The 14833-nt window shown below is 43.0% G+C and overlaps 1 long non-coding RNA gene and 1 gene segment (V, D, J or C); one reads left to right on the forward strand and one right to left on the reverse strand.

The window, feature by feature from the left end:
• The window catches only part of LOC132381360 (Ig heavy chain C region-like), a 240147-nt gene extending 229465 nt beyond the window's left edge, over window positions 1-10682 (forward strand). Inside the window, 6 exon segments of the C gene segment in view lie at window positions 2270-2563; window positions 3108-3407; window positions 6979-7281; window positions 7368-7685; window positions 9015-9329; window positions 9982-10682. Coding sequence covers window positions 2270-2563; window positions 3108-3407; window positions 6979-7281; window positions 7368-7685; window positions 9015-9329; window positions 9982-10367 — 1916 coding nt within the window.
• Window positions 1-14833, reverse strand: part of LOC132381364 (uncharacterized) — a 122447-nt gene that overhangs the window by 17920 nt on the left and 89694 nt on the right. The window lies entirely within an intron of this gene.

Here is a 14833-nt window from a genome sequence, read left to right on the forward strand (position 1 = left end):
GTGATGTTGGAAGGGAATGGTCACTTATAGCCTACAATTCCTAAAGCTCCCCGCCATTGGAAAATCTTCATTTGAAGTCTGAAAATTCAAAGTAAAATTTATTATCAGGGTACAGATATGTCACCACATACAACTCTGAGATTCATTTGCTTGTGGGCGTACTCAGCAAATCTATAGAATAGTAACTGTAAACAGGATCAATGAACAGCAAGAGCATAGAAGACAATAAACTGTTGAATTGCAACCCTAAATAAATTGCAATAAATAACAAGGTAAAGAGTTCTTAAAGTGAGATCATTGTTTATGGGAACATCTCAATAGATGAGTGTAAATATCCTCTTCTATTCAAGAGCCGGATGGTTGAGGGTAGTAACTGTTCTTGAAACTGGTGCTGTGCGTCCTGAGGCTCTTGTTCCTTCTGCCTGATGGTAGCAGTGAGAAAAGAGCCGGGCCTGGGTGGTGAGGATCTTTGATGATAGATGCTGCTTTCTTACGACAGCATTTCATGTAGATGTGCTCAGTGGTTGAGACTGCTTTACCCATTATGTACTGGGCTGAATCCACTATCGTTTGCAGTATTTTCCATTCAAAGGCATTGCTGTTCCCATACCAGGCGATAATACAGCCAGTCAATACACTTTCCACTGCAATTCTATAGAAGTTTATCAAGATTTTAGACATCATGCCAAATCTCCACAGACTCCTGAGGAAGTAGAGGCACTGTCCTGTTTCCTCTGCAATTACATTTATATGTCGAGTCCAGGACAGGTCCTCTGAGATAGTGACACCCAGGAATTTAAAGTTACTGACTGTGTGGTAGATGAATAGATAGTCACAGATTACTGATGGTCGTCCTGATGGTCCCAGGTCTTTGGTCCTGTAACTCCCTTGTTGTGAGGGGTTGATGCTGATAAACAGCAGCAAGGTTCCTCAGACCACAGCTGACCATCTCTTTCCCCTGCTGCTCAATACAAGGGAAACTGAAGATACTGTGGTTTGAATGGTGCTGGCTGTAGCTGGCATTCCCGAAGTGAACCATTTACCAGTGTCTAGCCACTTACACTGGAGTCAGTCTCACAATTCCACAGACCACTGTGCCCCAAGATTTACTGAGTGACAGATGCCACCAGAACTGTCACCACACTCCACCACATGACACGGGGCCTTGCTGGAGTTCCCTGGATTAAACTGGGGTTTCCACCTCCATGATTCCCTCGCAGACTAGACTTGTCAAAGGATCACAGTCACCATTCATCTCAGTGCGATTCTGGGCCTGGTGTGTTGGGAAGGCGTATGGCTTGTAATTTCCACAGGCTCAGTGCGGTTGAAGTTCTTCCTCAGTTGCATGGGTTGAATTTTGAGGCGGTGTCAGATGCATCAAGGAGTGCAGAGGGTGCATCAGAAGTGCAGAAGACTTCGGAGTCCTCGTGCGAGTCTCCCAGAAGGTGAATTTACAGGTGGAGTCCGTGGTAAAGAAGGCAAACACAATGTTGGCATCTACTTCACATCGGACATTGGATGAGTACGGTTCTGGGCGGGGTGTTGGGGCACATTTGTGACTGTGGGCTCAAGCCTCCACTGTGAGACTGACCCATAGCCTCTGAGTTCACTGACACAGATTCCCAGCTGGGTGTTGAAGTGGTGAGAGTTTTGTTTCATGGGGTGAATAATTTTGGAAATTACTCATTTATAAACAGTACTGTGCAAAGATCTTGGGCCTATGTATTTTGCTAGCATGCCCAAGACTTTTCCGTAGTAACATATTTGTCAAAGTGGAGTGGAGAGTGAGTTTGTAAATCTGGCGAGAGCAACGCATGTTGGGAACGGTGAGGGTGGAGCGCCACGGGAGGGGTGTGGGACAGATGACAGAGCAGGGGCAGCAGTTGGCATGGGTGCAGAGCCAACCAGCTCTGAGACAACAGGCAAGGTCACTTGATTCAAAACAATTGATTTATTGATCTTTCCAGAATGTCTCTCTGATGCTTCTCACTCCCTTCCCTTTCCCACTCTCAGTCCACAATAGAGACCCACATCAGAATCAGGTTTATCCTCACTCACATCTGTCATGAAATTTGTTTTTCTTTAGTGGCTGAGGTACAGTGCAATACATAAAATTACTACAGTACAGTGGAGGGGTCGGGTGGGCATCCCAGCTTATGTATCTCAGACTTCAGCACAGTAGTTAGTAATGGTAACGTATAACATGTCTCCTTTGTCTGCCAGTAATGCATTTATTTACAGAACTTCTGTGAATTTCTTTCCATTTCAGAGGACAAGTCCACACCATCAGTCTACATCACCCCTTCCTGCACCACAGAATCTGACCAAGGCATCAGGCTCCTCTGTCTGGTCAAGGACTATCAGCCTGAGAGCATCAGTCAGACATGGTCCACTAACAGTGGGGACATCACCACTGGAATCAAGAAATACCCGGCGGTGTTGGGGCAAAATTCAAAGTACACGATGAGCAGCTTGCTCGAAGTCTCTGCGGCAGACTGGAAGAAGAATGAAGTCTACACGTGCAAGGCAGGGACGGTGACAGTGGGGTTCCAGAAACCTCAATGTTAGTATGAGACATAATTTTCTCTTAAAAGCTGCATTGATCTCAGAGTGTAAATCTGGAACACGAACCCTTGTCAGATAATGTTCGGAACGGCAATTAACTCCTTTATTCTAATCTTACAATGGCAGTATGACTCCTCACCAAAATGACAGTGAGAAAACGTATGGAATTGATACAGGGGGAAACGTCCTCCTGAACTCAGTGAAACTCCGTATCAGTGGAGGGTGGAGGAAACAACTTGTGCTGATCAGTCTCCATTGTATCCACTCCTTTCAGGAACCTCTCCACCATCCCATCCCACAAAATCTGCCCTACAGATCAGCTGCTGTACACATAAAGAGACCACTGGCCCATCGTACCCCTGCACATAGAACAACAATTTAAACTTTACCCCACTTCTCCTGTACTTTCCCCTCAGATCAGCTGTAAATAAACACCATTCTTGAGAGGGCTGGAATTGGGGAACTTGCCCGGGATGAGGGGGAATGAAGTCCAAAACATAGGCAAAGCAATCATGTACTGACAGATATTAAATGTGTTACAGCTCCGAAGCTCAGCTCCCTTGTTCCATCCCGGGAGATGATCCACAGTCAAGCAAATGCTGTCCTGGGCTGTGTGATATCTGGATTCTCTCCTGACAACGTTCAGGTATCCTGGAAAAAAGCTGGATCTGCCCAAGAAGGCATCGTTCTCCCTTCCACTCGGAGATCTGATGGTGGATTTGAAACAATCTCTTACCTGACAGTGCCTGTGCAGGAATGGACCAAGGAACAGAAATATACTTGTGAAGTGAATCACACACCTTCCGGTTTCAGTGGTCAGGTCAACATGACGTATCAAGGGGGTGAGTGATGTCTGAAGAAAAATTAATTAACTTAAAGCATTGAACTACCTAACTGATACTCCCACACAATTCCTGTCCCTACTGTCAATCTGGTTGAGTGATGTACAGATGATCTTTGCACTTTGAATCAACTCAAATCACCAGCAGCTTTAACCCCATCTACTGGGCGGGAAAGGTATAAGATGAGGTCACCTGTCCATTCTGTCCCAATAATTTTAGTTGTCTCTGTTTGCAGTTATAATGAAAATGTTAGTGAGCAAAGCTCACGTCCCATGCTTTACCATCTGAAGAAAATCTCCCTTTCCCCTTCTCAGTGTTAGTTCCTCAAAAAATATCTCTGCAATTTTGTATTTGCTTCAGTCCCCAGAGTCTGTTTCCAGTGTTTCCTGAGAGACTCTTCTGTCGATTGTCAACTCACTGAAATGTAGGTGCCTGGATTATTTTTGAATTGATGCCCAGTCCTCGAGTGAATGTTGTGTCCTTGTCTCCTCAGCTCCTTGACCAGGGTCAGAGAGCACATGCATTTATCATGGCTGACATAACCTCATCCCGATAGGATGCAATATACAGAGGATAGAAAGTGGGAATATGTGGGGCTCCCTTTTTTCCAAGCATGGGAAAAGAGCTGAAAATATCTAACATTTAAATCTATGAATCTTCCATTTCCAGGTGGAAACTGTCTCAAATGTCCTTTGAAGCCTGAGCCAAAGTTCTTTTACCAGAGTAATCTCAATGCAACATTCTCCGATGGTTCTACCCTGCAGTATCATTGTTCTGAAGGAAAGTGTGAAATAAAGTGATTGGCTGTGTAATCAATTCGTCATTGAATTTCATAACAATCCATTTACTGGAATCCCGACCTGCCCCTGGTATCCATTGGGATGGAAATTTAACAAAGAGAGAAGAAAACACATGATTCAAACTGACTACCTCTCCAATCACAATTCTATTCGACTTTCTATTATCCTTGTGGCCACCTTTTTCAATTTGACTTCCCATTCCCATTCTGACATGTCTGTCCATGGTCTCCTCTACTGCCCTGGTGAGGCCAAAGTCAGGTTGGAATAGCAAAACCTCATATTCCATCCAGATATCTGCCAGTCTGATAGCTTGAGTTCTAATTTCTGCAACCTCCAGTAATCTCCCCCCGGTCCGTTAATCCCCTTTTTTTCTAATCCCCATATTAGATACCACCTCATTCTATCACTTCTCCTCATCTGCCCATCATCTACTTTTGGTTCCCTTCCTCTTGAACATTTCCTCTGTGGTCCACTGTCCTGTCAGATTGCTTCTGCTTCAGCCATTTATCTCTTCCATTTATCGTCTACCAGCTTTCTTCTTCATACCCCCTCCCCATCCACACCATTTCCCCCTCACCTGGTCTCACCTCTCATCTGACAGAATGTATTCCTCTCCACTCCACCCACCTCTTATTCTAGCTTCTGCCCCCTTCCTTTCCAGTACCGGCCCAAAAGATCGACTGTTTATTTCCCTCCATAGACGCTGCCTGACTTCCCATGTTCCTCCAGCATTTTGTGTGTGTTGTTCAAGATTTCCAGCATCTGTAGAACCTCTTGTGTTTCTGGTTGTCCATACTCTCATTCATTCGTGTAGATTGTTGCTTCAGTGTGACTCCGATCCCAATTCCAGTTTCCTTGGCCAGATTCCCTCCTGTCTGACTCCAGTCAGCAAGAACTGGAACCTGTCTTTCACCCAGTGGCTGTGAGGCATGAGGTGATGAAGGTGAATGGGGCAGAAATTCCAAATTGACTCAGACAAAGGATGGATGACCCTTTGATAATGTTGGGCACAAGACAAATTGGTGAAACAAGACATGGGGTCTACCCAGTCTCCTGTCCAATCTGACATGATTTGTGTGTAATTCCTGGATCAGACAAATTGCTAAAGTTACATTGATCCACGTGCGGGACACTGAATTCAGTCCAAGAGGGAAACTCAGAGATCCCAAAGAATGTCAGCAAGGACAATGTTTTGTTAAAATTACCCAAGCACTGACAGAATGCTATGCTTCTTGTGGAATAATTCAGCAATAAGGGGAGCGATCCTGACTCTGTCAGGTTTTATGAGAGGATCACATTTCCCAGGGACTGCTGAACATCAAGACCCGGCTGATATGGGACCAAACTGAGAAACCTGCCAAAACACATCTAACAACATCACAGTGCTGATTAAACTGGGATTCACAATTCTGTAACCCTTCAGTGTACACCAAGGTTTGCAGATTTGTGATATTACACAACAACAATGATCGTCTAGACTACACCCATGGACTTTCCGCTTTAAAAGAAAATTGCTCATAATCTTACTGACATGAGAAAGGTTAAGAAATACACATCATACTTTGTCAGCTGATCCGTCCCAGTCAGACTGGACAGTGTGTGTTACATCTGCTCTTTCTTCAGACAAAGACACTGACTCACAGTCTCACTGAAGGACTCAACCGTGACACAAACACAATCAGCCTCCACACTAAATGTCAAAGAGCAAAAGGGGACCGAGTGTGTAAATGGTGTACACAAAGTGCAGAGAGCTGCAATGTACGTGAACTGATGATCGTGCATTGGGAGACGGCCTCAACAACTTCACACAAAACCGACACTAACCCAGAGGACAGGTGACCCAACACTTGATCAAAGAGCTGTTTTATTCATTTATCATTTCCTATCAATCACTGATCGCTCTGGAACTGAGGGACTTGCTGCCTCATTCCTGATGGTGATTCAGGTTCAGCCGTGTTGCTGCAGGTCTGGAGTCACAGACCAGCCGGACCAGATGGGACTCTCCGGAAGTTATCACAGGGAATGACACTACAAATACCTCCGTAGACATGTTTCTATTCCAAAAAGCATTGATGGATTGAATTGAAACTCCCATCCACCAGGTTGGGATTTGAAACTATTTTCCCAGTTCATCAGCCCAGCAACTTAACAACACACTTTGACCATGGCTGCTCATTTCAAGAGAGACAGAGGCTTCAGTGTTTGTACGCAGGAATGCTAAAACCACAGGCACCAGCAGAAGTAGTGCAGGTGAATGAGGGAGCAGAGTTGAAAGAACACGATGTTTTCTGAAGTTAGTGTTGGCCGTGAAGGTTGCAGAGATGAGGAGAGGCACAGCCACAGTAAGACTGGAATGTCAGGATGTGAAGTTATTAAACTGAGTGAATCCCAGGCTCAGCCCAGATGGAGAAAGGGATTCTCATTGATTCACAGTGTTCATTGTTACTGATCAATGGCACTCAGTCTCCAAGCAAAGAATATACTGAGCTGTTTCTCTGCTGAGAAATCTGCATGCTTCTCTGTCTCACAGTGAACCAATTGGTACAGTTATTAGAAAGGGATTCAAAACTGATTAGCACATCCTTTGTTCTGATTTTCTTTTCTGAATCAAAACTTGGAGGAATGTGAGACACGTGATTCAGTCATGGGTGTTTCTGTTACTCTGTTTGCATTAAATGCAGCTGACATGTTCTGATGATCTGTCTTGACTTAACACAACCAATAGAAATATCTCCAGTAAGAGTCTAAGCATTTCCATTTCTAATCCACAGAATTGTCAGTCTTTATTCAAAATCCCGACATTGAAGAGATGTGGATCGACAAGACTGCAACCGTGAAGTGCACGGTTCTCTGTACAGATCCCGAAGATATCCACATCTCTTGGCACGTGGGTGGGAAGGAGAAAACAAAAGGAATTCACACACATCAAGCGGCGAGGGACGGGTCCCGATACAGAGTGCTCAGCGAACTCCAGATCAGTGTGGAGGAGTGGTTCAGTGGGATAGAGTACGAGTGCTCTGCTCAGGAATCTCCTTCATCTTCCCGAGTGTCAGCACGGACCAATAGTACCAAAGGTGGGCAAGAGACCAGCGATTAAATGACCAGCATTCGATACCTGAGTCAAAATGTTTGAGAATTCCTGTTTTCTTGTCTATTCCAGTCGAGATAAAAAGTCCCAAGGTCAGACTGCTGCCTCCACCTCAGGAAGAGACCAAGAAAAGGCAAATGGCCACACTGGAGTGTGTGGTCTCTGGGTTCTACCCGGACCAAATAAATGTCATCTGGGAGAAACACAACACCGTGATCACCTTCAACACCACTGCTACACCGACCGCTCTGGAGCAGGGGTGGACTTTCAGTGCCAGACACTTCCTGACCGTGAGTTTAGAGGAGTGGAAGACAGAATCAGTCTTCAGCTGTACAGTGATTCATCCCCCTTCCAACACCCGTATCAAGAAGCAAGTGAAGAACATCCAAGGTAGGGTCCTGGTTCCTCACCCCATTATTGAAATTGTTTACATTGTGCTATGAATTCAAGGTCAACGCTAAATCAGAGTGTAGTTCTGGTTTAGTTATATGAGGGAACTGATAAAATTCCAAGTACATTTATTATCAAAGTCTGTGCACCATAGACAACCTTGAGATTCTCTTGTTACAGACACTCACAAAGCAAAGAAACAGAATAGAATTCAGAGTCAAACATTCAATGTGAGAAAAAGAAAGAACAAGCTGTGTAAACAATATAATGATTCAAACAAACAATCCACAGAACCTGAACCGCAGAGTCCCCTGAAGTGAATCCACAGCCACGTCACCAGTTCAGCACTGCAACCGGTCCAGGAGACCGATGGCTGCAGGCCACGGCCACGGAGCCAGGCTCAGTGCTGAGGTGAGTGCCGATGGCTGCAGGCCACAGCTGCAGAGTCAGTTCAGTGCTGAGGTGAGGGAAGCCTCATAGAGTAGTGAGCTGAATACCGGTTTGTCCATTGTCTCAGCCTCAATGCCATCACCTTATTAATCTCGCTTGGCACTTAAATTGGCCAATCATCGGTTTGTTTTCCGCTCTCAACCAACATAATCCACATTTTCACCATCAAAACAATAGTATCCCAGAAAATACTTTCAGAACTGGAGGAGAATCCAGATCATTTCACTGGACAGACACTCTGGAAATCACTGTTACTCATCTTCAAGATGCTCCCTCCCTTTACCTGTGAACATAATCCAAGCCCCTGATTAGTGCCTGAGTTGGGACTGAATTTCCAGCAGAGCAGCTCTCCCTCTGCTCCTGTGTGGGAACAGTCAGCCTGGACGATGTGTAGAAGCCTCTGGAGGGCGGCTTGAACACACAACATTCTGACAAAGCAGAAGCAAATGTTAGTTACACCTAACAGAGAAAAAGAGTGCATTTAATATTAGTCACAAAAACTAAAAGTTTCTCATAAATTCTGTAATATGAAGTGTATTTTCTGCAAGATTTTCAAGTGATACTTTGCTCTGTTTCCTGTTCCACCAACACAGTCTGAAATACTGGTTATTTTCTGTATTTGTTTTAATAAGTGGCTGGCAACAGTTTAAGTGACTATGAAACTGCAAAAACAATGCAAGGGACAATCTTGTTCATTTACATTCCCTCAGGGTGTCTACCCAAGGGAAGATTCCTTTCTTCACCAATGTAGATTGGTCTCATCTTCTCTTGATGGGACTGGCAAATCATTGAGCAGAGACGAACAGAAATGCTGGTCTTGTCAGTGAGAAATTCGTCCATTGGGGAATGGGGAAATAATAATTGTGACGTTTCTCCCAGATGAATGTCCAGATACTTCAGTCACTTTAAGCAAACCTTCCTTCGAAGAGATCTGGACGAAGAGGACAGCAACCATTCTGTGTGAGGTGGTTCACAGTGATTTACTGGGATTCAGTGTAACCTGGCAGGTGGACGGAAGGAAGAGGGAAGATGGGGTGAGGACTGTAGGTCCAGACAGCAATGGAGGTGAAGACAAGATCACCAGCAGACTGACAGTCCCTGCTGCAGAGTGGAACAGTGGGGCTGAGTTCTCGTGTGTGATAGAGGACGAGAGTTTGCCAACACCGGTGAAGAAATCCATCAGGAAGGACACAGGTACGTGTGGACAGAATTCAGTGTGAGTCTGATCTTAGCAATTTGACAGATTTATCACCATCCAGCACTGTGATAGACTATAGAAAATGAGAACAGGAGCAGGTCATTGGGTCTCTCGATCTGAACCATTCCGTCTGGTTTCGGCTGATCATCCAAACTCAATCAATATTCCTATTTTCTCCAGATATCCTTTGACCCATTCACATGAAGAAGTGCATACAACCCATTCTTGAATATATTACATGATAATTCTTCAAGTGCTTTCTGTGGGAGAGAGTTCCACAGGTTCTCACTCCCTCTCACACGTACACAGCTAAGACTGCCACCCCTGCTCCAGGGGAGATGGAACAAACAGCACAGGATGATGCAAGTCCAGGGGCTGAGTTCCACTTTCCGTTGAGTTGCTGTGTTCAGCGACTCCCATTGATTGAACTGAATGGACTAACCTCGCTGGGAGCTGTAAAATGCAGCAGGTTCAAGATTTCCACTCCACAAATCCCAAAGATGAGCAGAAAGGGAAAAGCCTTTGGTTTCAGACAAAGTGAAGTCTCTCAGATTTAGAAATTGTTCATGTTGCTACAAGACCAGAATGTGTCGGGTAAGGAGGGAATTACTGGAAGATTCATTCTAACTGAGATTCTCTCTGTTCCAGGTGGTGTTGTGACTCATCCTCAGGTCTACCTCCTCCCACCTTCATCGGATGAGGTAGACACCGATCAGACTGGGACCTTGATGTGCCTGGTCACCAAGTTCTCTCCCGCAGACATCTATGTGGCCTGGATGGCCAATGACACCCTTCTGAAGACAGGGTTTGTGAACCAGCCGGTGACCAAGGACCCCAGAAAAGGCTGGAACACAATGACCAGTCAGCTGAAGGTTTCTCCTGAGGAGTGGAAGAGCGGCACCACTTTCTCCTGTGTGGTGGGTCATGAGTCGCTCACAACCAACCTGTTCCGAAGCATCAATAAATCTCACAGCAAACCCACCCTGGTCAATGTCTCACTTGTTCTGACTGATAGTTTTAAATCTTGTGTGTAACAATGTGTGATTCAATCCATGAAATCCTAGTTTTGTTAGTTTTATGATTATTAATTATCACAGAGGGTTATTTAGCTGATTAAAACATGTTTAAGATCTGGACCTTTTAAAATAATTAAGAATGAAATTAAGATCAAGAACCAAATTAAGGAACAAACATGATTCACCACAAATCTCTGAGTTTGTACGTACATCCTAAGACCTTCTTCTGCCACGTTTGAATGGATTTCAACCCTGTGTGGGACTGCACAATGTATTAAATCTCTGTTTGTGTCAATGTACCGATCCAAGTGCAATAAATATGATTTGAAAATGTTTTAGCTGTGATTTTTGGAGACGGGAAATAAGGAACTTTCGACATGAGGTGTGGTAGGTGACGCACACTCGGGGAAAAATAGATGTCTTTGTATCTATGGTGTCTAAACCCTTCCTGCATCAGGAGTCCCAACAATCAGCTGTCAACAAATGGTCAAAGAAATTAGAACCTGCGGCCATCTGACAAAGAGGTGAGAGTGCCAACCACTGACCAGACAATATATTTGTGTCAAAGATGTCGGATCACTGTTTGAGGGCTCCTTGCCCCCACTAACTTTGCTGCTCCTCATCTGGTTCATGTGTGACGCTAACTAAATGAAACATATCATTGTTGAGAACTGTTCTGTTGCAATGGTGCAGTTAAACATCTGTCTGTCAGGGCAGATGGTTTGCATCTGCACTGAAGGGGTCTGATATCCTCACAGGAAGGTTTACCAATGCTGCATGGGGGGTGCGGGTGTGGGCTGTTTAAACTAGAGTTGCAGGGGATGAGAACCAGAGGGTCAGGACAGATAGTGGAGAGGTTCTGGAGATAGATGTCAGGAATTAAACGGTTGAGCACGGTGTGAGCAATGTTCTCAGCTTTGTACATTTCAAAGCAAGTATTTTATAGGAAAGGCAAATGAGCTCATGTCATAGATTAACATAAGGAATTATGATACCGTAAACATTAGTGAGACTTGGTTGCAGGAGAGGCAGGACTGGCAGCTCAATATTCCAGAGTTCCATTGTTTCAGACATGTCAATGCAGGAGGGATTAAAGGGAGAGGAATGGTGTTACTTGTGATCAGTCTGGAGAGACTGGAGAACTCCTCTATTTAGGCTTTATAGGTGGGAATGAGGAATAGGAAAGGTATGACCACGTTAATGGGCCTATATTAAAGACCACCCAACAGTCTACAGGATTTAGAAGTACAAGTTTGTAGGGAGATCACAGACTGTTGTAAAAAACATAAGGTTGTGATGGTAGGTCATTTCAACTTTCCACATATTGACTTGGACTCCCAGTCTATAAAAGGAATGGAGTTTGTGAAATGTACACAGGAAAGTTTCCTTAATCGGCATGGAGAAGTCCCAACTAGAGTGTGTGGAATACTCGATGCCTTTTTAGGGAATGAGACAGGGCAGCTGACAGAAGATTGTATAAGGGAACACTGCATCTACTGATCAAAATGCAATTAGTTTCAAAAGAAATATGGAAAAGATAAATCTGGTTCACAGGTTCAGATTCTAAATTGGAGAAAGGCCAATTTTGATGGTATCAGAAAGGATCTGGCAAGTGTGAGTTGGGACAGGGTGTTTTCTGGCAAAGGTGTTCTCGGTAAGTGGGAAGCCTTCAAATGTGAAATTTTGAGAGCACATTGCTTGTATGTGCCTGTCAGAATAAAAGGCAATGATGACAGGTTTAGGGAGCCTTGGTCTTCAAGAGATATTGAGGCCCTGGTGAAGAAGGAAAAGGAAATGCTCAGCAGGGTCAGGCAGGTAGGAACAAATGAGGTATTTATGGGGTATAATAACTGCAAAAAAAACCCTAAGAAAGAAATAAGAAGAGCTAAAAGAATGGACGAGGTTGCCCTAGCAGGCAAAGTGAAGGAGAATCCTAAGGGATTTGACAGATATGTCAAGATGAGGCAGTAAATTTGATTGGATATTGGTTTTGTGGAAGAAGCCAGAGATGGTAGCAGATGGTTGCTTCTCTGACTGAAGGCTTATGACTGGTGGAGTTCTGCAGGGATTGGTGCTGGGTCCATTGTTGTCTGTCATCTGTATCAATCACCTAGATCAGGGATGGCCAACCAGTGGTGCATTGTACCCCAGTGATAATAATAAAAAAGTAACCCCACTCATGCAAAAAGTATTAACCAAAAACCAATTTGTAGAAAAAAAATCTACAACAGGAATTCAAGTAGCTTAGATCTAGAAATCGGATTTACTGAGAATAAATCTAAAACTTAGCAATTATTTTTAGTGATTTTATTACTTCGTGCACATCTTTCAGAGAATGCTATCTTCTTTGACATTAATCTGCTTTCAATTTAAAAAAATGTTCAATAAGTCAAACTAGGAAAGAAGGACTTTTGTTCTGTAGTTGTTCCATAACTGTTCAATACAAGTTTGATACTTGTTTGATCCTCAGGTGCCAGGCATCTGCACCAGTGATGCATCGCAGGCTCTTGCCAGTCAGTTTACAATTGACACTCATGTGCTATGGAGTTGTGCGTTGGTCATCTTTTGTGAACATTTGCCGTTTTGTACTTTTTCAAAAATTAAGCCTTGGTTTTACATTCAGTTACCCATCATGGTGCAAAAGAAAATGAGCAAAAGAAAGCAGAAAGTGTTAGTAAGCATGAACAGTGGGAAAATGAGTTCTTATTTATAGCCGATCTGTCAGGAAAATCGTTGTGCATTGTTCATGAAAACACTTTCTCACATAATACAAGACATGATCTTAATAGACACTATAAAACACAACATCAGACAGAAATAGAAGGAAAACTGAAGCTAGTGCTTGGGTCTGAGTTACGGAAAGAATATGTGATTATGAAAAAGGAAGGAGTCAAAAGGAGAGAAAATATACTTGTTAAAAGAAGTTGTTAAAGTTTGGCAATGACTGAAGCATCCTACGAAATTACTTTAGCGTTGGCCAAAAATGGAAGTCTTTCTCTGATGGAGAAGAAATTGTTAAGCCTTGTCTGCAAATATTTGCAAGATGTCTTGGTGATAAAAGTATCGAAAGGAAAGTACTTGTAGATGAAATTGCTCTGTCAAAGCAGTTACGAGAAGCACCGAGGAGCTCTGTCATGATGTATCTGAGCAACTGAAAGACCTTGTCCATGCTTGTACTTTCTTTTCTTCAGCTTTGGACGAATCTGCTGACGTATGTGATGAAGCCCAGTTAAACATTTTTATAAGAGGAATTGATGATAATTTTAGCATCTTTGACAAACTTATTGGTCTTCAGTCTCTTCATGGAAAAACAAGAGGATCAGACATATTTGACAAAGTGAAATCATGTCTAGAAAATCTACAACTAGATTCCAGTAAACTCATTGCTCTTTGTACTGATGGAGCGCCGGTAATGATAGGTAAAGCCGCTGGGACTACTGCTTGAAAACTTTTTAGGTTGTCCTCTACTAAAATACCACTACATTATACACCAAGAGTTACTGTGTGGAAAAACTTTAAATTTGCAGCATGGTATGCTACTGGTTGTGAAATGTGTGAATAAAGTTAAAGCTAGAGGATTAGACATGAGAATTCAGAGAATATTGTGAAATGTTAGATGTGGAATATGGCGATCTCGTCCTTCATTACGAGGTGCCCTGGCTTTCTAGAGGACAGGTTCTGAGTAGATTTTGGAAACTGAAAACTACTGTTCATAATTTTCTAGAAAAAAAAAAGAGCTGCCTGAGGAAAGAGCCCTTTTAACAATTGACTATTTGATTTAGGATTTTTAGTTGATGTTTAAAGCATCTCAATGATCTAAATTTGAAACTCCATGGTAAGAACAAATTGTTTCCTAGCTTAGTAAATGAAATCGATGCTTTCAAGATGAAGTTAAAACTGTTCACCTCTCAGTTAGAAAATGAGGATTTGAGCCAGTTTCCACACTTAAAAGATCAGAGTGAATGTGCTGAAGTTAACGGCAATTTTACAACATATATTGAAAAAATCAGGTTATTGCAAGAGTCTTTTGAAAGTTGTTTTCATGATTTTGCTAAAGAAGTAGACTGCATACTTGCATTTATAGACCCATTTTCACTTGAACAAAAGTCATGAAGATGCCTAGTAACACAAGTATAGAACTTACTGACTTGAAACCAAATTCATTATTGAACTTGAAATTTGATGAGCTTCCCTCAGTCCCAAATGCTTCTGACATGATTAATTTCTGGCGATCATTACCCTGTGAACATTTTCCAGAGCTAAGAAAATTTGCCCAGAATTATATCTGTCGTTTTGGAAAGACGTACAGATATGAACAAGCATTTTCAGCCAAGTAATTGATTAAAAACAAAATGAGGTCACGACTGACTGATTTTAATTTGAAGAATTCTCTGCTGCTCTCAGTAATTAATTTATCTCCAAACATTAAAATCTTGGCAAAATCAAAACAGACTCAAAAGTCTGATTAAGGTAAATAATGTTTA

Source organism: Hypanus sabinus, chromosome 26, assembly GCF_030144855.1.
Source record: "Hypanus sabinus isolate sHypSab1 chromosome 26, sHypSab1.hap1, whole genome shotgun sequence".
Classification (NCBI taxonomy): domain Eukaryota; kingdom Metazoa; phylum Chordata; class Chondrichthyes; order Myliobatiformes; family Dasyatidae; genus Hypanus; species Hypanus sabinus.